This window comes from Protopterus annectens, chromosome 1.part1 (genome assembly GCF_019279795.1).
Source record: "Protopterus annectens isolate FY-2018-M chromosome 1.part1, PAN1.0, whole genome shotgun sequence".
Lineage (NCBI taxonomy): Eukaryota > Metazoa > Chordata > Ceratodontiformes > Protopteridae > Protopterus > Protopterus annectens.
The window spans coordinates 1,631,490,002-1,631,517,112 of NC_056726.1; the positions used below are offsets into that span (position 1 = coordinate 1,631,490,002).

At 43.0% G+C, this 27,111-nt stretch overlaps 1 protein-coding gene across 3 annotated transcripts in view; it reads left to right on the forward strand.

Moving 5' to 3' along the window:
- The window catches only part of MEAF6 (MYST/Esa1 associated factor 6), a 919,140-nt gene that overhangs the window by 69,962 nt on the left and 822,067 nt on the right, over nt 1–27,111 (forward strand). For all 3 annotated transcript variants that reach the window (XM_044083666.1, XM_044083674.1, XM_044083682.1), the window contains exon 2: nt 10,015–10,130. In XM_044083666.1, the coding sequence (XP_043939601.1) occupies nt 10,015–10,130 (116 nt within the window). The remainder of the gene's footprint in view (nt 1–10,014; nt 10,131–27,111) is intronic.

The window sequence follows — 27,111 nt, forward strand, 5'->3', positions numbered from 1 at the left end:
TTTTAATTTTATATGTGTATTAGACTGGTAGTAAAGAGAATTGTATTTGTGTTATACAAATTCAGATGTTAATGTAAATAAAACAGTCTTGTTCTGGTTATGTTTTGTGTTCTTTAATGTTAATGTAGAAGGGTGAAACGCAGTTAATTTTATTTTTATAAAAGAAAAAAAAGTTCTGTTCTTACCATAACTATGTGAGTTGCCCATCTCATCATTGACTCTTAACTGATGGGTTCGGCTCGCCCGTTTTTACAAGCTCGAGGTCTCCAACTAACTCGAGGCTAATTCCCTATCCCATGATGCCCTATTGTGCTTCTGCAGATCTTGTTTGCGTGCGTATTAGAAAAATTATACAAAGTGTATCCCAATATTATGAGAAGAAACCTGAGAAAAAGGTCAAGTCCAATTGCTAAGAAGTAGATCCACTAGGAAACCATTGGTTAGGGGTTGGAGGGAGGGATGCAAGAATGAGTGGCGAGATGGACAACTCATATGGAACGTTATGGTAAGAACATATTTTCTTTATGTGAAGTTGTCCTATTTCGTCTTCATTCTTAACTGATGGAACAGCGTCCCTAGCTCCATTAATCATAAATTGCTCACAGGAGTACATTCTTCAGTACAGTGGACCCAAAGGAAGCCCTTTCCCAGGACACCATATCTACTTTGTAATGAGTGATGAAGGTATGAGGTGTTGCCCAAGTTGCTGCTGCACAAATGGTATCTATAGGTACTTTGGCCCGAAAGCTGAAGTAGCAGCAATGGCTCTGGTTGAGTGAGCCTTTACTTTACCTGGTTGAGTGAGACTTTACTTTACCTGGTAGTTTCTTATTTCCTGAATTATAGGTAAAAGTAGTAGTCTGACAGCCATCTGGACAAAGTGCTCTTTGCTACCGCTGTACCTTTTTTAGCTTCCGAAAATGACACAAAAAGTTGATCAGATTTTCTGAATTCTTTTGCTCTATGTAAATAGAAATGTAACTGTCTGTGGACATCAAGTTGGTGTAGCATGTACTCTGCCTTATTGCTATACTTGGGGGGAAAAAAGACTGGCAATTCTATGGTCTGATTTAGATTGGATTCCAAACAGACTTTAGGTAAAAAGGTTGGGTTTGTTCGCAAGGAAACTCTGTTGTTGTGAAACAAGAGGTTATGGGGGTTTGATTGAAAGTGCTTGTAATTCTGACACTCATCTAGCTGAAGTAATGGCAACTAAAAGGATAGTTTTCCCAAGTTAAGAATTTTAAATCACATGAAGATGGAGGTTCAAAAGGTGGAAGAATATCCTGGATAGGACAAAGTTGAGGTTCCATTGTGGAAGCGGAGATTTTATTGGTGGCCTTAAAAGACAAGTGCCCTTAAGAAACACTTTATACAACCTATGTGACATAATGTTTGGTCCATTTTCGCTTAGATGACAATTTGATATTGCTGCTAATTGTACCCTGATGGTAGCAGCTGCAGCACCTTCTTTAAAAGGCTTTGTTAGAAATTCTAAAATAGTAGAAAGAGGTGCAGAATGTGAGTCTATTTTCTTGCCTAATGCCCAACTAGAAAACCTTTTGTAGATGTCTTGTGAGAAGATATCAAGATGTGTCATGTGGCAGATGAAAGATTTTCTAACCTGGCTATGTTTGGAATCGGAGCAGCCAAGCTGTCAACTTGAGGGTCTGTAGAGACTGGTGAGGAACTCCTGAAGAGTGGATCAGTAGATCCAGCACTGGGTCCAGGATCCAAGGTTCCTCCTGAAGATGAGGTTGTAGGAAGGAGAACCAGATTTGACGAGGCCAGTAAGGTGCTATTAGAATTAGGGTCCTTCCCAATTTGCTGGCTTTCTGTATTACTTTGGGTATTAATTGGAAGGGAGGAAAGGCATGTAGAAGTCCCGGGGGATAATCATTTATCAGTGCATCCCTCAGGGACTTCCCCAGTGGGGGATTGAGGTTAAAGTAGATGTTGCATTTTGTGTTTGTGGCTGTGGCAAAACAATCTCAGCAAGGCTGGCCACATTTTCAGAAAATGCTTTCCGCTATTTCTTGTTTGAGGGACCATTCGTGAGGCATCAGTATTTCCCCTGCTGATTTTGTCCGCAGTCACGTTGGATCTTCCCGGGATGTGCGTTGCTACTACAAGGGAGGAAATTGCCCACTGCCAAACTCTGAGGGCCTCTCAACAAAGGGGATATGACTTGGTTCCTCCTTGTTTGTTTATGTACCATACCACTGACATATTGTCTGTTTGAATTGCAATCGTTCCTACAGGTAGAGTCTTTGAATGCCTGCAATGCTAGGAGTACTGCTGTCATCTCCAGAACATTGATGTGTGAGTGAACCTCATGTTCTTGCCATGTTCCTTGGGCTGTTCTTCCCAGATAATGCCCCCCCCCCATCTGGGAAGTGTCCGTGGTCACTGTGGTTAGCGGAACTGGGGGAACAAAGGGTTTGCCTATCATCACCTGATCTAATTGCAGCCACCAAAGTATATATTTCTTGCAAGCCTGAGTCAGAATAATTTTGTGAAACTTCAGAAGCGTTTGCATTGACCATTGTGCAAAAAGAAGCCACTGCAGGATCCTCATATGCATGTGTGCCAAGGGAATCACTGTGATAGCAGCTACCATTGTGCCTAGTACTTTTAGAACTGGTCTAGCTTGCACTTTTGTTTTGTGTAGAAGATTCAGAACTTGTTTTTGAAGGACTTGAATTCTTTCTTTTGGAAGTTTTACCATCATTTTGACCATGTTTAATTCTGTTCCTATAAAAACGGTATGTTGAGATGGCAGTAAGGCAGATTTTTCACAGTTGACCATTATCCCTAACTGTGCAAATAGTTTTAGGGTTGTGTCCCTTGCTTGGATGAGTAGTTGCTTGGTGGTGGCGGTTAGGAGCCAGTCGTCCAAGTATGGAAACACCAGGAATCCTAGTCGCCTCAAGTGAGCCATAACTACTGCTACGCATTTAGTGAACACGCTGGGAGCTGTAGTGAGGCCAAAGGGCAGAGCACGAAATTGAAAGTGACTGGCTCCCAGCCGAAAGTGCAGGTGACGTCTAGATGGCCTGTCCATTTTTATGTGGTAATACGCATCCTGAAGGTCTATCAAGCACATCCAGTTGTCTTTCCCTAGAGAGGATAGTATTGACTGCAGTGTGACCATCCAGAACTTTGTATTTTTTACTGACTTGTTTAGTGTGCTGAGATCTTATATGGGTCTCTCGTCCTCTGTCTTTTTTGGAACTGATTGGGTGGTACATTTGAGATTCTTCTGTTTTGTGGAGGTGGCATTGAAAAGGGGATAGAGTAATCTTTGGATATGATTCTTTGTACCCATCTGTCTTTTGTAATTTTTAGTCAGGCGACTGGGTACAAAGATAATCATCCCCCGACTTCCTCCAGAGTGGAACAGACTGGCCTCTTTTCAGGAGTGCTGACAAGGCTTCCTGAAAAGGGATTTGCGGTCGCCGTGGTTTTGCGGACCCCCCCCCTCTGCCATGTGGTCGGCATCTTCCATTATTATCTCCTCCTCTGCCCCTGAAGGAGGATTCACCACTTGTGTCAGGAAAAACTTTATGGGATTTCCAGAACCACATCATTCCACCCTTTTGACCCTTGGGATAGTGTCTGGAAGGGGTGGAAAAACGTACTCCCATAGCAGAGAGAGCCCTTTCCTCCTTTTCACACCTGGTTAAGGTCTCTTTTACTTTAGGCCCAGAAAGGGATGAGCCATCAAAAGGGGTGTTTATAAAGGATGACTTAAAGGGTGCCACGAAATTACATAGGAGCATCCATGTGTGTTTTATAAGGGCGATTCCTGAACCCGCTGACCTACTCGTTCCATCTACTGCATAAGAGATTAGCCTCATGGACGAGTTCACTAGGGAGTTAAGGGTGGAGAGTTGAGATGACACTTTCGCTGATGTCCCCTCAGCTACTGAACCCTGGAGAAAATCTCCAAGCTCTTTTATGAGATCTCTTTGTAACCTAGTAAAGTGAGTTAAATAGCTCAGGAACCTGATAGTAAAGTTCGCTGATGAAAACATGCACTTTCCATATCTGTCCATCGTGCGTGAATTCTTATTCGGGGGATGAACAGATGATGATGTTTCCAATAACTCCATTTTAGTGGCCGCCACCACCACCATACCGGAACAACTTTTGTAAAAAATGCATTGTCTTCTGGGCTGATGATAAATTTATGAGGTTTCCTGGGGACAGGTTCCACTGTATCTGGAGACTCCCATGCCTTTCGACAAACCAATTCCACGAGTTTGAAAGGCGGAGATGCCCAGGAGGAGGAGGGTCGAGATCCAAAAGCTTTCAGGTACACTGACTCCTTGTCAGTAGGGTTGAAGGGCTTCCAGACGCCTCTCTGTTTAGGATCTCTAGGATGTCTGGTGAAAGAGACCTCCTCAGAGGGGCGACCTTGGAGACCCTTCAGATTCATTGAGGTCTGTGTTAGATGTAAATTGACTCCTGGGGGGAGTCCAAATGCTTCCTCTTGCAAGTTTTCTTTTGAGGACCCTCCTCAGAAGTGTATTCTGGAGAGGTCTCTGAAGATAAGGGTCAACCCACTCGGGTTTCCTGAAGCTGTTGATCTCTACGTGTTTGTGAAGTTGGCTTGGCTGAGACAGACACCGGAGCTTTAAAGGATGGAATAGGAGTAACCGAAGGTGAAGCTGACTCTGAGGACAGGGCTCTCCTCAAAGGCCTCACTCCCATGGACCGAAGGATGTTCCGGCTCCGAGGAACCAAGAAACACTCCTGGCACTACAGGAGCAGGCTCTGAGTCGAAGCTCTGAGAGGAAGAGTAGGATCTGACAAAAGATTGGCTCCGCTCATCTCCCCGGAGCCAATCGGTTAGTGTCTGACCGCATCAAGGAAGTCAGAGCCGAAGATCCTGGGGCAGGTCTTGGCTCCGATCCTATCCCCATCGGTTCCATCCTTTCTGGCTCCGAAACCACAAGTCGGGTTGGAGGAGGAATTGAGATAGAAGGGGCAGATACAGTCTGTTCCGAAGCCCTGAGTGTTGGTTCCGATAAAAGTTTGGTCAACGCTGGTGTCTTCAGTAGTCTCTGAACCACGCAATCTACATCAAAGTCTGAGAGGCTCCTAGGGGATCTGGACGATGGAGCCAGAGAAGCTGACATTTGTAGGATTGGTGAATGCAAGGTTGAAGATAGTGGTTCCAATCCCTGGGACGGGCTCCATACTGATAAAACCAATGGCTCTGAAACCACTGGAGCCAAGGTTATAGATTTGTCTGGTGCAATTTCTTTTGAAGTTGTCAGAGACATTCTCATTGTTTTTTTTTGCTGGTTCCGACTCCTCTGAAGTAGAGGATATCTTGGAGGATTTTGATTAATCAGAAGAAGGTGACATGTTTTTTTTTTTACTTTGGCGCTTTGACCTTTTTCTAAAGCTTCACTGAAACTAATCTTAATGAGTGCCTCCAAAATCAACTTATTTTTCCTCTCATGAAGGACTCTTGCACTAAAAGAATGACATATAGCGCAAGAGTCCTGTAGATGAATGGCACCCATGCAGTGCACACACTGTACATGTCCATCTGTTAAGGACATCTTTTGCCCACACTTGGGGCACTTCTTAAAACCCAAAGGTTTTCATTCTTTTGTCTGTTTAATTGATATTATAAAGAGATAATCAGTTGTAAAACCTCTCTAATTTAAACAAGGTTATCAATAAGGGTAAACTACTTAAACACTAATATCCGATAGGAAAAAACACAGCAAACAGCTTTTGGATCCACAGCAACACATTTTAAGAACAGTCTAAGGTATTAACAGATACACCTAAATTTCTAAGTAGAAGGAGCCCTCTAAATAAAAACTGGGCTATCCTCAAAAACTACTGTCTGTATAATAATTTTAACACTGCACTCTTGTCTAAATATTAACACACACTTCTAAGAAAACTACGAAGTGGGATTGGGTAAGGGTAGGCCCAATAACAACAGACCTTAAAAATTTAAACGGATTCTGTCAAAGCTAAGAAATAAACTATTACGATAATCCATACACTATTAAAACACACTATTCTAAGTTTTCTCTGGAAAAATATACAAGAAAGGTATAGAAAAAAACTGAAAAAAGTTTGTCACTTAGCCTGACCCAGCTGAACAACACTCAATCTGTTTCCGAGGCAAATGAGATCTGAGGAAGCACACTAGGGCATCATGGGATAGGAAATTAGCCTCGAGCTAGTTGGAGACCTTGAGCTTGTAAAAACGACCGAGTCAGAGCCGAGGATCAGCTCCAAACCCATCAGTTAAGAATGAAGGCGAGATAAGACAACTTCACGTTTGTATTTTAGTTTTGCACAGTTCAAAGTTTGATACAATTTCAAATATTTTATAAATAAAACACTATTGTTCTGTTTATTTTGTGTTTCATGATCATATTTTGTCTGTTCTTCAGTTTGCGTTTAAAAGTTGGTATCCTACAATTCCACTGGAGTGGGCAGGATTACATAATTATATATGCACATTTTATGTTAATCAGTACACAGATTGTTGGCCTTGTACCTATTTTTTGTGGGCCTTTGTCCAGACTTTTGATGTTTCCAGCTTGAGAGGTATGATCCAGATCTATTGTTGCATTTTTCCACTCCGACTATTATCTCAACCAGAGAATTTCTCAGGATTCTGGGTCTTATGACTTTTGTTATTTTCATAATCCCTGTAGGAAAACTCCACATTAAGAATATTCAGTGGTACCTAAAATCCTTATGGTCCCAGTAGCAACATCCTCTTTTTTTTTTTTTTTTTTTTTTTTTTTTTGTGTAGAGACCATATTTATCAGAACCAGGGCTCCTGTTCTCCCCTCTGGCTACAGCACAGTTTGTAGCAACGGATGCCCTAGACTTTGCTTGTGGAGCAGTATCTATGGGGGATAAAAGTGCAGGGTCTTTGGGATAGAAACGGCAGATCAAAACACGTAAAAGTAGAAGAGATGTTGGCACTTATAAATTCTCTCAACTCTGTGGTACCCAAAGTCACTACAAGTATTTACAGACAACACCACTGTGATGAGAAACATAGACAGACTGGGGGAAAACTAGCCATGGAAGCCTAGAATGTAGCTTTTCAGCACACACTCACTTTATAACCATCTTAAAAACCATCAGAGCAAACTTGTGGACCAGACCGTGTTTACAGGCAGGACCAGAGTAAACCTCATGAAAGGAAATCGAACTGTGGATATTCCAAAAATTGCTCCATCTGTGGGGGACACATCATATAGATCTTTTTGCCTCTGCTCATAACAATCAGTTGGCAAAATTCTGCTCCAGGACTACATTCAAGAAGGTCTGGAACACGGATGCATTTTCTTTTCCTTGACAAGAATGTTCTTGTATGCTTTTCCACCCTTTCCATTAATATATAAGGTCATTCTAAAGATTCAGAAGGACCTTCCAAAGATCATTGTGGTGGCTGTCTTCTGGCCCAGGCAACAGTGGTTCTCACTTTTTAGAAATGGCCAAGGGGCAGATTCCACAAACTTTCTACCAGAGTGGACTTACTGACACAGGACAAGGGGTGTTTGATACATCCACTTTTAAACAACTGCTTCTAACTGCCTGGATGATAGAATCTTTATCTGACTAACCCTGACCAACCCTGACTAACTGATTAACTCTATTAATTTTTCCCCCTACTTTCCACTTAGGATAACTTGTTCTTATTTCATCTGTAAGTAGCACTGTTTACTTGTAACCTACTATTTCTTACTTTATATAAATGTCATATCTAATAATTTTGTAAATAGTATTTCTTTTTAAACCATTGATTGTTATTTGTTACATACCAGTGTGTTTGATATTTTTGTAAACTCTAACTAACCAGTGTGCACCAAAATGTATTGCTATATTTTTTCTCTATGTAAACTTTTTATTAGACACTATTTTTACTTTTTATTTGTTACTGTAGTGGTGCTTTTCTCCCCGGGCCTCTACTGAAAATGGACATATATCCAGTTGGACTAGCCCGGTCAACAAATGTAAAATAAAATAAATAAAATAAATAAAAAAATTTTAGGCACCCATTTTGTGAAGACGTCCATCAGGTATTAAAGGAGACAAGAAAACCTGCTACTATAAAGTCATATATTAGTAAGTGGGCAAAATTTTCTATTTGGTGCCAAGACGGGAGCTAGCATTCTTTCAGGTGTCATGTTTCTCTGTTTCTGCATTATTTGTATGTGTTAGTATTTGCTGCCCTTTCTTACTCCTCCATCGGGGTTCATTTGTCTGCCATTTCAGCATGTCTGCCAGGGTGCTTCGTACCTATCCTCATAGACCTGAAAACATATCTGCTCCATTTGAACCTGCTCATCAGGCTGACTTGAGGTTGTTAACATGGAAAACAGTGTTATTGATTGCTCTGACCCCTGTAAGAAGTGTACCTTAGTTGCAGTTTCTTATGGTGGGTCAACTTTATCTCTTTTTCTACAAAGATAGGGTTTCTTTTAGAAATTATCTTCTAAGGTTATATTTGAGTTTACTTTCAGCCAAGCTGTCCATCTCCTTGTCTTCTTTCCAGAACCTGTAATAAGGGAAGAAGGATACACCATACCTCGGATGTCCGTATTCAACTCTGGTACTATGTTAACAGAACAAATCTTTAAGAAAAACTGATCAGTTCATTTTTTTTTGTGGAGGTAAGAAAAAGGGGCAACAAAGCAGACTATTTCCAAGTGGTTGACTCATGCTGTTACCTTTTTTATATGCATCACAACAAGACATGTTCAGGTGGGGTGAAGGCTTACTCTATTGGGGCCTTGGCTTCATCTGTGGCTTTTTAAAAAGGTTTGGATTTTAGAAGTATTCTAGAAGCAGCGACTTGATCCACTATGCATACCTTTACCGAGCATTATATACTAGATTCCTCCTCCAAGTCTAGGAGAGGCTTTGCTTTGGCTATTCCCTAGAGGCTCTGGATTTTAGAAGTATTCTAGAAGCAGCAACTTAATCCACTATGCATACCTTTACAGAGCATTATATACTAGATTCCTCCTCCAGGTCTAGGAGAGGCTTTGCTTTGGCTTTTCCCTAGAGGCTCCTAAACTCTCATCCTATCTCCTCACAGTCAGTCTAAGCTGTGGTAATACCCATTTAACTAAGGCTGCTTCTGCAGTGGTCATAGTGATTGAATGTAGTACAGTTGTGTAAGTAAGCTTACCATAGCAGTAGATGTTTGAGTTATCACTCCTGCAGTAGTTGCTCCTTCCCTTCATCCCTCGTTTTTGTATGTTTTTGTTGCCAGGGTGAGGATGTAGATTTTTTTCTTTCCTAGCATTGACCTTTTCAGGGCTTTGGCCTTCCTTTCTTTGTTGGCATGAAAGCTCTGAAGGGCTTGAAATCCAAACAACTATTTTTCTTCAGCTGAATATCGATATAAGCATGTGGAAAATGTCTTTGAAGCTTTGGAAGCTGGCTTTTTTATCCTGTGCTGTATACAACCTGTATAGCTAAGGCTGCTGCAGCAGTGATCCTTTGAAAAATCTGTTGTTATGGTAAGTTTACTTGCACACATGTGCTTTAGATCTGGTCTCCTCTGAAGTGCTGTAGTTTAATGGCACAGTGGCCTGTGATTATGACACTTCCCCACTCCATCTCCAAGGTTTTGTCTTTAACACAGGCAGAACCCCTTCCTCTCAGAGTTGGTGAGCTAGCTAAGCCACTTTTTCCTGCCTCTGTCTGACCAGCTCCTTAACTGCCAGAGCCAACTAATCAATATTGGGTCATCTGGTTTCTACTTAGGGCTCCATCCTTCTATGTCACACAGCTAGGTTATAATGAAGTTTTTGATACTTTTAGTACATTTATGCATATTTTCAAAAGAGAGTTTATGTTAGCTTTTATTTTATTGTTTAGTGTTAATATCGTAGAACATGCAACAAGTGTGTGATAACCCTTAATTATAATATAATATAATGAAGAGAGAAAATGGCTTTGCTGTTTTGTGTTTAAAGGTCTTTATTTTTTATTTATTTATTCAAGGAAACACTGGCAAACCTGGAAAGACAGATATATGCATTTGAAGGAAGTTACCTGGAAGATACACAGATGTATGGAAACATAATTAGAGGTTGGGATCGTTATTTAACAAACCAGAAGTACGTGCAGTATTTTTTTTTTTTAACCAAACCTTAAAGATCTGATTCATTGTCCACATTTTTATGTTTAATTTTACCATATTGTCTTACAGCTTCAGTAATTTTTATCTTATGGTTTTATAAACATTAACGTATTTCATCACTAAAGGTGTTTAATAAATACTCTGGTGGAATGCTGTATGCTAAATAGCAGATAATCTTTTCAGCCTCTCTGGTGGTCTTGCATGATTATTGGCTGTCTAAGCTTTGTCTTTTGGTCTAGCTATAGAAGAGGTGAGTGACTGATTAAAATTTTGCCTTTGCTGCCATTTGTTAAGTGCAAACTAGTTGGCATGCAGCCATCTGGTATGTGGAACAGAGCACCTACGTATGTCCTCTCATGTATGCAAGGTGGAATCTAAAAGCATGGAACCTGCTGTGTAAAAAAAGTTTCCATTAACATAATTGAAAAGTCTAACAGACTCGTAGCAATCCGAATCTACATTAAAGATGGGGCAGTCTTCTTGATCTTGACCTGTGTTTCACAGCAGAGCTGCAGTGGTGAGAAAAAGAGAGATTTAAGGCAGTTGGACACAGGACCCTCTTGATAAGTCAAGACAAAGTGAGTTTGTCCTTATTTGGTATAATGGCTAAGGTGTTTATCTCATGGACAGAAGGTACAGGGTTTGATTCTCACTTTTGGAAAGGAAATTGGCTAGGCTTAAAATTGCCCACAAGGGCAGCTGGCCTATACTTACCTATGAACCTATGGGGGACCTAGATTTTATATTGTGACAAACAGAACAGGATTTGTCTTTCTTTTTTTTTTTTTTTTTTTTTTTTTGTGGGAAAATAGTCAAATCATTTTTTACTATGTACAAATCTTGTTCTTAGTAACATTTTGTTATACATTTTTGTACTGTTGTTTTTAATTTACTTGTAATATTAAATGTTTTGTAAACTCGGAGCTTTTCTCCTCGGGCCTCCACTGAAAATGGACATGTATCCAGTTGGACTAGCCCGGTTAACAAATGTAAAATAAAAAAATAAATAAATAAAATAAAATTTGAGGATAGCCTGAGTCCCAGTGGTTTTGGCAACTGGAATAATGAAGAGTCCTGTCTAGATGTCTGTCTGGCAGATTACCTAAGGGTGACCAAGACAGGGTTTACTAAGTGAGACAGAGTCATAGAATCACATACAAGAGTGGTCAACATGCAACTCCGGTACACTTGCTTCTTGTTGGAAAACATCGGTAGAGTAAGATCAGTGATTGCAAAACCATCTGTAGCGAAAAGTCACCCCAGCGTAAACCATTAGTGGCTGCAGTTAGCTGTAAGCTGTGGCCAGGGAAGGCACTGAGGTCAATGGAAACTAGGCTTGAAGATCTGTAAACTGACTGGAATGAAAACACAGGAATTCAAGGAAGTACTCAGGGCTTTAGCACCACAGGAAGAAGAGGAAATGGGTAGAGCTGCAGAAGAAGGCAGCATCTCGAAACAGCATGTGAGCATGTGTGAAGACTGTAGAACAGGTATGTAGGCAAGCCAGGTACAGAAATGTGATACATAAGGAAAGCTGGTAGTGGAATGCAGAAGTCCATAAAGTTATCACAAAAAACGAGGAGCGCAGAAATATGTGGGAGATGGGCCAGGCTAAGACGAAATACTAGTAGGCTAACAAAGAAATAGTTGTTGCAATTGCAAAGAACGTTGGATAAACTGTTATGGATTCTGGAAAATTATTCGACAGAAGGCACAAGGAATCATTATCATTTTGCAAGACAATGATGGAAAGATATATAGAGCATAGTCATAAGATATCATTTTTAAATACCAGCTAGAATCTGCTCTGAAATGAATATTTCAGGCCACTTCTGAATGAAGAAAATCCCACAGAAATTGTACTACCCCTTACACAGCCTATAATGAAAGTGGAAGAAGAACCAACTTTAGAAGAAATGTGAAGAATACTGAGGAAAATTAAGTCAGGGAAATTGGAGAGCTGAGATGAAGTCACAACAGATGTGATCAAGATAGTGAAGTTCATAGGTGTTACTAGGCTAATGACCACAAGGGCCTTTTTAAGCCTAGTCATGCATCCCAAGTCTCTGACAAGTTCTGGTAGCCTTAATAAATGTAAGCGGGGGCTTGGGAGATGAACCATTTACAGGCAGGATCCTGGGAGATGAACCATTTGCAACCTGCCTGTGTTCATTCGAAACATAGGTGCCAAACCAGGGAGGAATTTCCTGTTCCCCATCGTATTTTCCAAGTTTCATTTAAATTGGTTTAGGGAGAAACTCTTCACATGGATGGAGAGCCTGCTCCAGAGAAGGGATAATTTCTGGGATACATATTCTCTCCAGCAGATCCTATTTATGTAATAGGCAAGGTTTAAGTCTTTAGAATGGGTAATTCTGGCACTGTTTTTTGTATGTGGATAAGCAGGAGGTCCGTCAGTGTGGGATCTGACAGTTCTTTGTATTCTTGGCATAGATCCCTCCTCAACAGCCTGTAGGAGACAGAATACAAGGACAGGACCTTGAGGCTTCTGCACAGGACATGGGGGAGAAATGGCTCTTGAAGGTACCCATCACTGTATGCAGAGAAAAGCATATCCCATATGACTGGTGCATAAATAATTATGCTGCCAGTGTGCTAGAATAAAGAGTATCTTCACAACTGTGGGCAGTACAGAGACATCAAACTCTTGTCACATTGCATAAAAGTGCTGGAGAGGGTGATTGATAAATACTAACAGTAGCAGAAAGTAAGATGGGAGAAAAATCTGGACAATACCAAGAAAGGAGGGGGGGTATCCATATTCATCAAGGACACCCACACCTCAAGACTGGTGGCAACGCACGATGCATCGGAGACCATCCAGGTGCAATTAACCATAGGCAAGACTGCTCTGCAAATTGTAGCATGTTACAGGCCACCCTCACAAACTCAGGAACCTCACATGGCCTTCCTGAAAACACTAGAGGGGATAAATGTATCACCAAACACCATCATACTAGGTGACTTCAATTACCCTAATATAGACTGGGAACACTACTCAAGCCCAAACACCCTAGCCCAAAAGTTCCTGGAATTCATAAACTCAAATGCCATGGAACAACTAGTCACCATCCCACAAGAGGAGATAACATACTTGATCTCATCATCACGAACATGGGAGCACAATGTTCAACACCGGAGGTGTACCCCTCACTGGTGAGATCAGACCACAAACTAATCTCGCTGGAGGTCCTCATCCCACCCCACCTGAAATAAAAAGACCACAGTAAAGAACTTCTCAAAAGCCGACTTCACACTTCTAAAGACTAGTGTGGTCTCCTTTAAGGCCCCGAGGCGGAAAACAGTACTCAAGCCGCTGAATCACTTACAAATGCCTTCTACCAGCACCTGCAGGACTGCATGGATAAGGCAATCCCAAGCAAAACAAAGACTCTTTGTACCAAAGGCAAGCATCCAGTCTGGTGGACCCCAGCCATAAACAAACTCTACAACAAAAGGAGGAAGCTACTACAAGATAGAGCAAAATCCTTAAAAGGTAAGACACCCTTGATCACTATAAGTAAAAACTAAGAGCTCTCATAAAATCATCCAAAGCAAATTTCGAGAGAAAATAGCTAAAGACTCAAAAGACAATCATAAGGCCTTCTTTAGCTATGTTAGAAACCTGGGAGGAAACTCCCAGATATGCTCAGAGCTAGTTCAAAATGATGTGAAGATTACTGATCCTACAGACATTGCCAACATACTGGCTGACAGGTTCAGTGCAAACTTCTCCCCAAAAGGAGAGATATCTATACCAAACGATTGCAGCCCCCAAACATCTCCAGCGCCCAAGTGAGAACTGCTCTCTCCAAAGCAAAAACACAGCATCCATGGGACCTGATGGTGTCCCCGGCTGTGTGCTCCATGAACTCAATGAGGAATTAAACCCACAGCTAGGACAGCTGTTTAATCAAAGTCTTACCTCTGGATACGCACCCAGGAGTGGCGCACTGCAACTGTGGTACCACTTCACAAAGGCGGTGCCTCCACCGACCCTGGAAATTACCGCCCATTAGCTTGACAAGCCTTATCTGCAAAGCCATGGAGAGGATCATAATGGACCTCATAAATAAAGACATAGGGAATTTGCAGACTTTGGATCCAACCCAGTTTGGCTTTGTCAAAGGCATATCATGCCTTTTAAACTTGGTTGACTTTTTGAAACAGTCACCAAAGCCATTGATGAGGGAAAGGCAGTCCATACAGCCTACCTCGATCTGGCTAAGGCCTTCGATACAATACCCCATTCGGGTATCATTGAAAAACTCATCAGCTTAAATGTCAACCCATACATCACAAGATGGGTTGCAAACTGGCTGAGTGACAGAACCCACAGGGTCAGAGCTGCTGGCGCCATGTCAGACTCAAAGCCTGTCACAAGTGGTGTCCCACAGGGCTCAGTCCTGGGCCCACTCTTGTTTGGCATCTACTTTTCCAAGTACAAGCAAACACAGGAGGGTTATGGCTGACAAAGTTTGCAGATGACTGCAAACTGGGCCATAGTAGAAAACACATCTGACACAGATATCCTTCAGAAGGGTCTCACAGAAACGGATAACTGGTGCCAGAGCCACGCCTAAAGTTAAATGCCAAAAATGCATAGTCATACCCTTCGGGAAAAACAAGGTTACCCCTAGCTACCAAATAGGTGGCAATCCACTGAGCACAGAAGAAGTTATCAGGGACCTGGGGACCCAGGTTGATAGTAGTCTGTCATTCGACACCCATGTAGCTAAAGTAGTTAGGAAGACCTTCTACATTGCCCACCTTATCATGAAGGGATTCTCATCTAGATCAAGGGAGGTCATAGTCTCCCTTTACTCATCACTCATCAGACCAATGATTGAGTACAATGCCCCATTCGGAATGTATCTGACCCGACACTTGCAGCAGCTGGAGAGGCCACAAAGTTCCTCACCAAAAGGATAAAGGGTCTCAAAATCTGTCCTATGCTGCCCGACTGAAAGAACTCCAGCTCTATTCAGTCGCACGCTTGCTCAGAGGTGACCTTTGCCTAACATACAAGGCCATGTCAAACCCAGATTTGATGAATATGCTTCACCTCAAAAATCTAGATCCATCAGAGCCACAAGGGCGGAGACTTAAACCTTGACACGGCTATTAATAGGACGTGCTGGAGGGATAGATTCATCACCCAAAGACTCCCTATGCTGTGGAACAAAATCCCGGTACATGTGAGGCAGAGCACCTCGCTGGCCTTGTTCAAGAGAAATCTTGACCAATGGATGGGAGATCGCAGATATACCCCAGGGATTACCTCAGTGTCACTGCTCGACAGAGGCACAGAAAAATAATGGGTATAGTTCCCCATACTAAAGGGGTGGCCTAAGCCACAAAACGATGGGCTAGGCTTGTAAATGCCCTCGGGCAGATAGCCTAGTATGAACCTATGAACCTATGAACCTATGAGTAGATGCAGTTCAGCTTACCCAGTATTTGCAGTGAGAGGTAGTAGGAAAGAAGTTGAAAAAGTCCAATTGGGCATTCCTAGACCTGGAACTTTTGTCATATGCTTTTTCCAAGTAATCTGATTTGGGGAGTCCTCTGACTGTTGAATATCCTGGAAACACTGATGTCTTGTGAGCTGGTGAGCAAGTTGTTGCTGTTATGCCTTATTAAAGGTGTCTGATGACTTTCTTCTTATCTTTCTGTCTTTGTCTTGCAACTTAATAGAGTTTCTTTGTATCACATGCTGACTCGCTTCAAGAAACTGGTGGAGTGCCTCTGATGTCTTGTTCTTTGGAACTGCAACTGCTCTCTTAGCCTCTTTGTTAGGCAACCCAGTATTCCTTCCTGGCTTAGTCTTTCTTTTCTGTCTCTTACTTTTTCCTGCACTCCTCCTTCCTGTTGATGACACCCTGAACTTCTGCATTCCGTCGCCAGCTTTCTTTGTGCACCTTATTTTCATACCTGGCTTGGCCACATGTTTGTGCTGTAGGCCTCTCACATGCCGTTTTGAGTTGTTGACATTCTTCTTCATCTCCACCTATTTCCTTTTCTTCCTGAGGTGCTAGAGCCCTGAGTATTTCCTCAAACTCATGTGTTTTTTTTTTCTGGTCAACTTTCAAGTGTTCAGCCTAGTTTTTGTTGATCTTGGTGCCTTCTCTGACCACTGCTTGTAGATGATTGTGGCAATCAGTGGTTTATACTGTGGGGTGACTGTTTCACTGGGGATGACTTTGCAATCATGGATTCTACCCCATTGCCTTTTACTTACTAGGAGGAAGTCTAGCTGACTTGCATGTTAGCCAGTCTTGTATGTGATATTGCGACGGTCTCTTTTGCTGAACTAGATGTCGCTACTATCAAGCCATTTGCGACACAGAAGTCTAGAATGGCCTGTTTAACTTTATTGTTGTTGCCCCACCTATGTGGATGCAGGTAGTCCTCCAATCCTGTTTTTTTTTACTTGTTCATCCTTTTCCCCCATTATCAACCCCAACTCCTTTTTTATCCAATAGGTCCTGCAACTGCTGCCAGAATGCACTCTGTTTCTTGCTGTTGCAACTCTGCTGTGAAGAGTAGTCTAAGATTAGGGATACTGCCCTATCCTTACATTGGAGTCTGATTGCCCTGGGTCTATCACTAATTCTGATGACATCCCTTACTGTCTTCTGAAGCCTCTCCCTCAAGACAATTCCTACACCTTTTCTAGTCTGTCTTACACTTGAGTAATAGACTCTGGATCCAATGTCAAGTGGCCTTGCTGCACTGTCCTTCTGTTTTATCTCCTGGACACAGAGGATGTCCATCCTCCACATTACCATCATGTCATCCACATCCAAACTGCATCCTGTCAGTGAATCTGTATTTAGTGTAGCAATCCTTAGTTCATGTTTGCCAGGTTGATTGCTTTTATGTCCAACTTTTACTCAAAAGAACAATCACTAGAAACCCACGCTGGGGATCTCGACACCAGTCAGCCAGTATCTTATTGACTGTTGGTTGCTGAGCTTTATGGCTTGCATACACTGTCCAGTAAGGGTGCATTTAGCATTAAATGCTCCTACATTTAGCATGGGTTGTTGGTGTAGACTGGAGTAGGCTTTATTCTCGACCCACTTATCACTGGCAATTAGCCATGGCTATTTTTGACAACATTAGTCAATGTGACCCAATTACTTTTATCTAGACTTTACACTGTGTGGCTAGCCCTAATACAACAAGCAATCTGTAATCTGTGTACTGCAATCTAGAGGATGCTGTTGCACCACAGTTGATACCCAAGGTGGTTGGTCTTGTACAACTGTTCCCCTGGTGAACACCATCAAGAGTCTATGCTGCTGCCTGCAACTCCATTCTTGTGTCTGTTTGAGGTGGAAACATCCAGTATGCTTTTGGGCAGTACCACACAAAGACATAGGGAGAATATGCAAACCCCACACAAGCACTGACCAGAGGTCAAGTTCAAATATTATCCTTTGTGCAAGGGAGGTAATGTCAGTTATGCCAGTAATTGTCCTATAGTGACAGGGCTTGTATTCCTGTAGTGGACCAGCACAAGGTTTGGGTGCTACACCACGGTTGTTGCTCACTGAACCAGGCTGTGACTAGGCCTACCATGATACCTGAGGATGTTCTTCGTGTTTCACTGTTGCAGTCATTACATTCGGGTAATCTGCTGGCAGGTTGCCCTCATTCGGCCTGATTTACAGTGTCTTGGGTCCTGCATCGGTTGCTGTCTCTTCTTCCATGATGTCAGGTCATCAGGGGTATAAAACATGCATCCGATGCCATTACATCAGTCTTTCTTGCCATGCGGTGCCCGAAGCAGAAGCAGTTCGCAAGTGCCAGTCAGCTGACTCCTGAAATTTTCATTTTCGAGTTTCAGAACTGAAGTCTTCAACTTAAAGCTAAGTACCCTGTTGGGGAAACTTTTTCTTGCTCCTTACCGATGTCAGTAAAAGTTAATAATTGCATTACTTGTGGAAAGCAAATACGTCACAAAGATTTTCATTCGTACTGTATTCCTTGCCTAGGCCCTAACCACGACATACCTTGCTGTCGGTTTTGTGCTTTATTTAATCAGCGCACTATCCATCGCCGGTACATTTTTGCCTCTAAATATTTCGGTTCTCGGTTTAATTATCCAGAAATGTCGTCGGTTAGCCATCTGACTACCAGGATTCCAAAAAAACGCAAAGATAAAGACAGAGACAAGCCGCCGAGGTCCAAAACTGCCGATGACCCTTCTCCTAAGCCAGTCGCCAGTTCGCCGGTACTCAGTGAGGCACTTTCGCAGCCCCTGATACCCGCTGCTTCTGATTCGCAGGCCTCTACTGAGACCTATTCGGAATCCGGTATGCCGCGAGAGGCTTCACCTATGTAACCCACGGATGTCTCTACCTTGGATGGGTCCGGAGCCACTGTGCAGGCACCGGCTTCTGAGGGTGTATTCAGGCCTACAGACTTGCATATTAAATCAACTCCACCTTCATTGCTAAGGCCTAAATCTCGATCTGTGTCTAAAAAACTGATGCCTGGGCCACATGTTCAGGCCCCTATGCCTAAAAAACAAATGATCAAAATGGATGAAGATCTAATTACTTTAATCGGGGGTAATCAACCCCCCCCCCCGTAAGAGGCCTAGGGCTGAGCTTGATTATGATTCTTCTGATCAGGTTTCTGTTTCTTCTGATTCTTCTAATGACCTGGATTTGTCCATACCTATTTATGAGGATTCTGATGCAGAGGATTCCATTCCCTCTGCTTCCCCTCCTGGGGATGTTTCTTTTGGGGAAACTTCCTTAAGGGAGCATTTCCACTGGGAAAGTCAGGAATTTTCTGATTCAGAAAAGAGGCTTAGGGATTTCCTTCTTCTACCTCAGCATGGGCCCTTGGCTATACCTCTCCTGTACTAGACATTGTTGATGATGTGTTTCCTGCCTCCAGCTCCTAGTAAACCTGACAAATACTAAAGGGTTCCTGAGTCCTACAAGTTCTTTTTCAGAAATCCTGTTGCAGATCCAGAAACCATTTCTCAGGGGCTCAAGGGCATTAAGGCTTCTACTGCTAAAAATCCTACCCCTTCTGATAGAGACTCCAGGTCGCTGGATAGCTGGGGTAAGAAGTTTTATACTTCTGCAACCTTGGCAGTCAGGGCTTTAAACTGCCAATTTCATATGTTAAAATATCAACAGCATATTATTGGTCTGCTTAAACAGAAAATTTATGTTGATTCCTGACTGTGTGGAAAATAAAGATTTACAGGATTTATTGCATTCTGCTGAACAAGTTGGAAAAAATACTTTGCAATGTGGTTTTGATTCTTTAGAGGCCTCCTGCAGGGCTGCTGTTACTGGGTCTGTGCTTAGAAGGCATGCTTGGCTTAAGGAGCAATCTTTGCCTGATCATGTTAAAGCGAAATTATTGGATGCTCCTTTAAATCAGGACTGTCTGCTTGGCAAGAAGGCTGAAGAAGTTCTAAAAAAGATGGAAGATAAAGCTAAATCTATGCAAACTGTTAAAGATTTCTTACAAGTGCAACCTCCAAGATTTAGTAGGCACTGGCCTACGAAGAATTGGTCTTTTCCAGCTCCTTCCAGATCCTCTCAAGCCAAACCCAGACACACCAAAAGCACCAGGTTTTAGTCCCAGGGGACTCTCAGAACTAAGCAGTGGGGGGCCTCCACTTCCAAATCTGGAAATAACAAGACACCCCCCCCTATGGTAAACAGTCTCAATGACTTCCTTTTAAAATTACCAAGCACTTACCTTTTAGCCGCCCCTTTGGGGGGAAAGATTGCTCTTCATGCAAAGAACTGGGAACTCATAACCCAGGCAAATGGGTTTTAAATATAGTGTTCCAGGGATACAAATTTCATTTCCACACGTTGCCAACACCAAACGGGTGCCCAGACCTGCCCCCAAATCAGTGGGCAGAGGCTCAAAAACTAGTACTTTCCCTCTTAAACATGGGGGCTATTCAACCAGTACCAGAAGAGGAAAAGGGACAAGGTTTCTATTCCAGGCTCTTTCTGGTACCCAGAAAAGACAAATCATGGCGTCCAATTCTGGACCTGTCTACTCTAAACACCTTTCTGGACATTCCAAAATTCAAGATGCTGACTTTTCAGTTACTTCCTATGCTAGGCAAAGATGCCTGGTTGGCAATTCTAGATTTAAACGAAGCATACCTGCACATCCCAATCAGGGAATCTTGCAGAAGATACCTACGCTTCAGAGCAGGCTACTTGCATTATCAGTTCTCTGCACTGCCCTTTGGCTTGTCTACTGCACCCAGGGTATTCACAAAGTGCCTGGCTCCAGTTATTGCATTTTGCAGGCAAAGAAATATTGAAATATATCCATACCTGGATGATTGTCTAATTCAGGCAGAAAACCAGGAAATACTTCTAAATTATCTGGTGTTTGTAAAAAGGGTTCTAACTTGTCTGGGGTACACCATAAACGAAAAGAAATTACAACTGGTACCCACTCAACAGATTACATTTCTGGGTGCAAGCTGGAATACAACTGCCCAGATGGCTTTCCTCACACCAGAGAAGAAAATTCATTTAGTAACTTACTTCAAACAAGTGGCCACAAAAACCCTGCTATCTGGAAGACAAGTATTGCAAGCCTTGGGGTTCATGGCCTCCTGCATTCTTCTAATTCCATATGCAAGACTGCATATGAAGAAACTACAGTGGTACTTAAAAAGTCTATGGTGTTAACATTGTCACAGCCTGGAAACCATGATTCCTATCATACCTTGCCTACGCCTGGAATTCCTATGGTGGGCAGAGGCCTGCCACCAAAACAAGGGACTGCCTGCCACTCACACTAACCCCTGCCACCCAAACCCTAACTACAGATGCATCAGACTAGGCATGGGGGGCTCACATGGCAGGGAAGTGCATTCAGGGCAAATTGAACCCAAATCAAATGTACCTACATATCAATCAAAAAGAAGTGTTAGCTGTACAGAATGCTCTGACAGCCTTCAAAGACTACATTCATCCAGGACAACTAATGGTAAAGACGGACAACACCACGGTTATTTGGTACATAAACAAGCAGGGGGTTACACATTCTTACCCTCTATGCAGAATAGCCATGGCATTGTGGAACACAGCCTTGAGCTACCAAGTGTACCTACAAGCTCAATTCTTGCCAGGAAAATGGAATACACTGGCAAACGGACTAAGCAGAAATCTCATGAACCCACACGAGTGGAAACTGGAACCATGGATGTTCAACATGTTGACAAGCAAATGGGGGAGCCCAGACATAGATCTATTTGCCTCCCCCCAGAACTACCAGTTGGACAAGGTTTGCACAAGGACTTCCCACAAAAGAGCCTGGAAAGTGGATGCTCTGTCCTTCAGCTGGAAAAACCTATCAGTATACGCCTTTCCCCCTCTGCCTCTGCTCTCCAAAGTTCTGCTAAAGGTCAAACAGGACAAATCAAGAATGATTTTGATTACTCCAGACTGGCCACGCCAACACTGGTACCCACTCCTATGCAGTGTATCGCAAATATCTCCATGGCACCTGCCTCAGACCCCTTCCTTGCTGTCTCAGCAGGAGAACCAAATTCCGCACCCTCAGCTTCCATCATTGAAACTTGCAGCCTGGCTAATCATTTAAACTCACCCTTATCATCCCTCGGCAAACCTGTAATGGATGTCATCTTGGAGGCGAGAAGACCTAGTACTAGAAAATATTATGCTGACAAATAGAAAAGATTCTGTGCCTGGAACCAATCTTTAGGGATGAGCACAGCAGCGGCCAATTTACCTCAGATTTTGCAATACTTAACTGAGATGCTTCACAAGGGCCTATCTTTTTCCTCTGTTAAAATCCACGCTTCAGCTATTTCAGCTCACTATGACACAGAACCACCCCTCTTCTCTCATCCCCTGCTCAAGCAGTATCTCAGAGGGGCAAAGAACTTGAGACCACCCAGGAGAGCTCCTACCCTGCCCGGGACCTTAACTTTGTTTTGTAGAAGCTCACTCTACCTCCGTTCAAGCCAGCTGCTACTGTAGACATAAAATTTCTTTCTTGGAAAACAGCCTTCCTTTTAGCAATCACTTCAGCTAGAAGGATATCTTGAGTTACAGGCCCTTATGGCAGTGGATCCTTTAATCATCTTTCATGCGGACAGGGTATCTCTGAGGACCAATCCATCCTTCATGCCCAAGGTGGTTTCGAGTGTGGCTCTTAATCAGTCCATTCATTTGCCAACCTTCTTTCCCAATCCACAGAACAAAGGGGAGCAGATTCTGCATTCATTGGATTTTCATAGATTTCATAGGATTTCATAGGTTAGTACTAGGCTAACTGCCCTTGCGAGCCATTGTAAGCCTAGCCAGTTATCCCTTGTGAGACTTAAACCCTGCACCTTGTCTTTGTAAGGCAAACACCTTAACCACTAGGCCGCCCTCCCAACTAGAAAGTCCGCATTTCTTCTCATATAGGTTCATAGATTAGTACTAGGCTAACTGCCCTTGCAAGCCATTTTAAACCTAGCCAATTATCCCCTGTGAGATTTAAACCCTGTACCTTGTGTTTGTAAGACAAACGCCTTAACCATTAGGCCATTCTCCCAACACTAATGTACACAGACAACTTAGATTTTACTTGGACAGGACTAAATCTCGAAGAAAATCTGAACAACTGCTGGTAGCATTTGCTGCAGGGGCAGAGGGAAAGGCTATTTTAAAGCAAACCATTTCCAAATGGATAAGCCATTGCATTCATTTCTGCTGTAAGCACCATGGAAAACCTATCCCCAGGGGGATCAGATCCCATTCCACCAGGGCTGCATCTACTTCTACAGCCTTTCTCATAGGTGTTCCTACCAGGGAGATTCTAGAAGCTGCTACCTGGAGTTCAGTTCATACTTTCAACAAGCACTATCACTTACCAGTTTTCTCTAAATCTTCAGCTGGCTTTGCCACTGCTGTTGCAGGGCCTTATAGCCGGTCCTAATTCTGTATAAATCCATTCTCCCATCCTTAACTTTGGGAATCTATCCAAATGGTAATGACTGCAACAGTGAAACACGAAGAATATAGTACAGTTGTGTGCACTTACCATAAATGTAGATGTTTGAGTGTATTCCCTGTTGCAGTCCTGGTTACCCTCCCTTCAGCCCCCTGTTTTTTCTCTTACTATGCCTCGCCTTTATTCCTCTACACTTAAAAGCCTTTTTGGTGCATTTGCTTTTGTTTGGAGGTATATATTTTTGTGTTTTTAAATTATTTATATGTTTTGCTCCCCATTTGGGGGGCACCTGACATCTGGGGCAAGAAAAACTGATGTAATGGCGTCGGCTGCATGTTTTATACCCCTGACAACCTGACATCATGGAAGAAGGGACAGCAACTGACGCAGGACCCAAGACTTTGTTAATCAGGCTGACTGAGGGCAACCTGCCAGCAGATTACCCAAACATAATGACTGCAACAGTGAATACACTCGAACATTTACATTTATGGTAAGTGTACACAACTGTACTTTCTGAAACAGGATATGTAACAGTAGCATTTGTTACTCCAACTACCTTTACATTATGTTTTGATACCAGTATCCGAGTATTTGATGCAACTTTTAATACAAACCTAGTAGCTCCTGTGTCCACCAGGAAAGGGATTTTCTTTGAGTTTATTTCTACCTTTACATAGTGTCTTTTTTGATCTATTGGCACCCAAGAATCAAGATTTATTTCTGTTTTATAATTTTGACATAGCACAGTGATTTGTAGCACTTAGTAAGGACTACAAGTTCTTTTCCTGCCAGTTTGTAAGCAGTTGCTTTATTTGATTTTGTACAGGGACTTGTATATCCTGCACAAAAGCAGCTGCATTAGCTGGTTCTTTTGGATCTGGTGTTCCTGAATGCCTAGCAAATACTGCTTTAAGACGACTCAAATGATCTGCAGGGGCTTCCCCTTTATTTTGCTTAAATGCCTGTATCTTAGTCCTATCTGTCCTAACTTAACACACTTCTATAATTTTATTTAACAACCCTATCCTTTTGTCTGTTATTGCATTCCTTGTGAGTAAAATTGGTTATTTCAGCCTTCTCAAGCAACTGTTTTCTTATTTCATCTGAAGTAACTACCCAAGGCAGCTTGTTTAAATCTGTCAAAATATGGTTGTAACATTTAATTCCTCCTTAAACCTTAATAGATCTTCTCTAATATTTGGAAAACTTTTTTAAACATAGTATGCAAATCCGCAGGGGTCCAAGTGCGATGAACAAGCTCTCTATTATTAGCCCCCCAATTTTTTTGAGTTGCCAAAAGATCCTCTCCAGAACAATAGCCTCTTGTCCCACCCTATCATGTGAGCATGTGTGATGAGCCACAGGAGTGTCAAGTACTAGTGCTCCTGTTGGAGAGGTAGAAGCTTGATGAAAATGATAGGAAGAAGAAGAAACTTCTTCGACTGCAGATCCCTGATGTTCATCGTGCATACAGCTGCAGTCATAACAGATGGGTTCTCCTGCCGTCAGGCGGGTCCTTGGTCGGCTGAATTCCAAAGTCTAGGTCCGGCGTCGGTTGTCGTCGCTTCTTCCCTGACATCAGTGTGACAGGGGTATAAAAGAACCAGCCGACGCCATTTTCTTTAGTCTTTCTTGCCGCGCTGTGCCCGAAGCAGAAGCATTTCGCAAGTGCCGGTCGGCCAGCTCCTGAAATTACGAAAATTTTACAACCGAAGTCTTCTTGAAAGCTAAGTACCCCGTTGGGAAAACTTTTCTTGCCTCAGACCGATGTCAGACAAAGTTAATAATTGTATTTCATGTGGGAAGCAAATACCGCATAAGGATTTTCATTCCCTATGCATTCCTTGCTTAGGCCCAGACCACGACGTCTCGGTCTGTCGTTTATGTGCTACATTCAACAAACGCACCATTAAGCGTCGGGCGGGGTTCGCCCAGCACTATTTTGGCAAAAAATTTAACTATATTATGTTGTCGGATACTCCGACTCCAGTTTTGTCTAAAAAACGCAAAGATAAGGACCGACACACGAGGTCCGCGGCCTCTACCGACACCACGCCAAAGCCAACTACAGGTGGTCTGGTTCTCAGCGAGGCGCCTACGCAGCCCCTGCCTACCGACGACACTTCATTGGCGGTGTCTTCTGTGCCCAAGGTCGCAGGCTTCTCGGCCCACACCCCGACTACAGATACCGAAACCACTCTTGGTGGTGAAACTCAAAATGTAGACAGGTCTGCCTCCTCTCAAGGTGTCTTCAGACCTTCCTCTTCTTTTTCCATCAAGGCTTTCACTAAGTCTAAAGCAGTCATGCATTCTAAGAGACCAGCTACATAGGGCCCTTCTCCAGGCCCCATGCCTAAAAAACAGATGCTTAAAATGGCTGAGGATTTAATTACTCTTATCAGGGGTTCTCAACCCCCCCGGACCAGGCCTCCATTATTTCAGAGCACTCTGATGAACAGGAACATTCTTACTCCCCTTTTGAAGATTCTGATGCAGAGGAGTCCATTCCCTCTGTCCCCCCCCCCCCAGAGGATTACTCATTTGGGGAAACCTTGCATACCTTAAGGGAACACTTCCACTGGGAAGACCAAGAGTATTCAGATTCCAAGAAAAGGCTTAGGGATTTTCTCTTGCTACCTCAGCACAGGCCTCTGGCTATACCTCCTGTCTTAGACATACTAGATGATGTGTATTCGGAGGCCTGCCTTAACCCGGATTCTTTACCTCCAGCCCCAGCCAAGCCTGACGGGTATTATCGGGGTTCCTGACTCACACCAATTTCTATACAAAAGCCATGCGGCTGACCAAGAAACTATCTCACAGGGCCCCAAGGGAATTAAGGCCTCCACTGCTAAAAATCCATTAACTTCCGAGAGAGACAGTCACCAAGGCCATTGATGAGGGAAAGGCAGTCCATACAGCCTACCTCGACCTGGCAAAGGCCTTCGACACAATACCCCACTCAGGTATCATCGAAAAACTCATCAGCTTGAATGTAAACCCATACATCACAAGATGGGTTGCAAAATGGCTAAGTGACAGAACCCACAGGGTCAGAGTTGCTGGAGCCATGTCAGACTCAAAGCCTGTCACTAGTGGTGTCCCACAGGGCTCAGTCCTGGGTCCACTCTTGTTCGGCATCTACTTTTCTGAAGTACAAGCAAACACAGGAGGGTTATGGCTGACAAAGTTTGCAGATGACTGCAAACTGGGCGCCATAGTCGAAAACACATCTGACACAGATATCCTTCAGAAGGGCCTCACAGAAACGGATAACTGGTGCCAGAGCCATGGCCTAAAGTTAAACGCCAAGAAATGCATATTCATACCTTTGGGGAAAAACAAGGTTATCCCTAGCTCATAGGTTCATAGGTTCATACTAGGCTATCTGCCCGAGGGCATTTACAAGCCTAGCCCATAGTTTTGTGGCTTACGCCACCCCTTTAATATGGGGAACTATACCCATTATTTTGCTGTGCCTCTGTTGAGCAGTGACACTGAGGTAATCCCTGGGGTATATCTGCGATCTCCCATCCATTGGTCAAGATTTCTCTTGAACAAGGCCAGCGAGGTGCTCTGCCTCACATATACCGGGATTTTATTCCACAGCATAGGGAGTCTTTGGGTGATGAATCTATCCCTCCAGCACGTCCTATTAATAGCCGTGTCGAGGTTTAAGTCTCCCGCCCTTGTGGCTCTGACGGATCTAGATTTTTTGAGGTGAAGCATATTCATCAAATCTGGGTTTGACATGGCCTTGTATGTTAGGCAAAGGTCACCTCTGAGCAAGCGGTAAGCGACTGAATAGAGATGGAGTTCTTTCAGTCTGGCAGCATAGGACAGATGTTTGAGACCCTTTATCCTTTTGGTGAGGAACTTTTGTGGCCTCTCCAGCTGCTGCAAGTGTCGGGTCAGATACATTCCGAATGGGGCATTGTACTCAATCATTGGTCTGA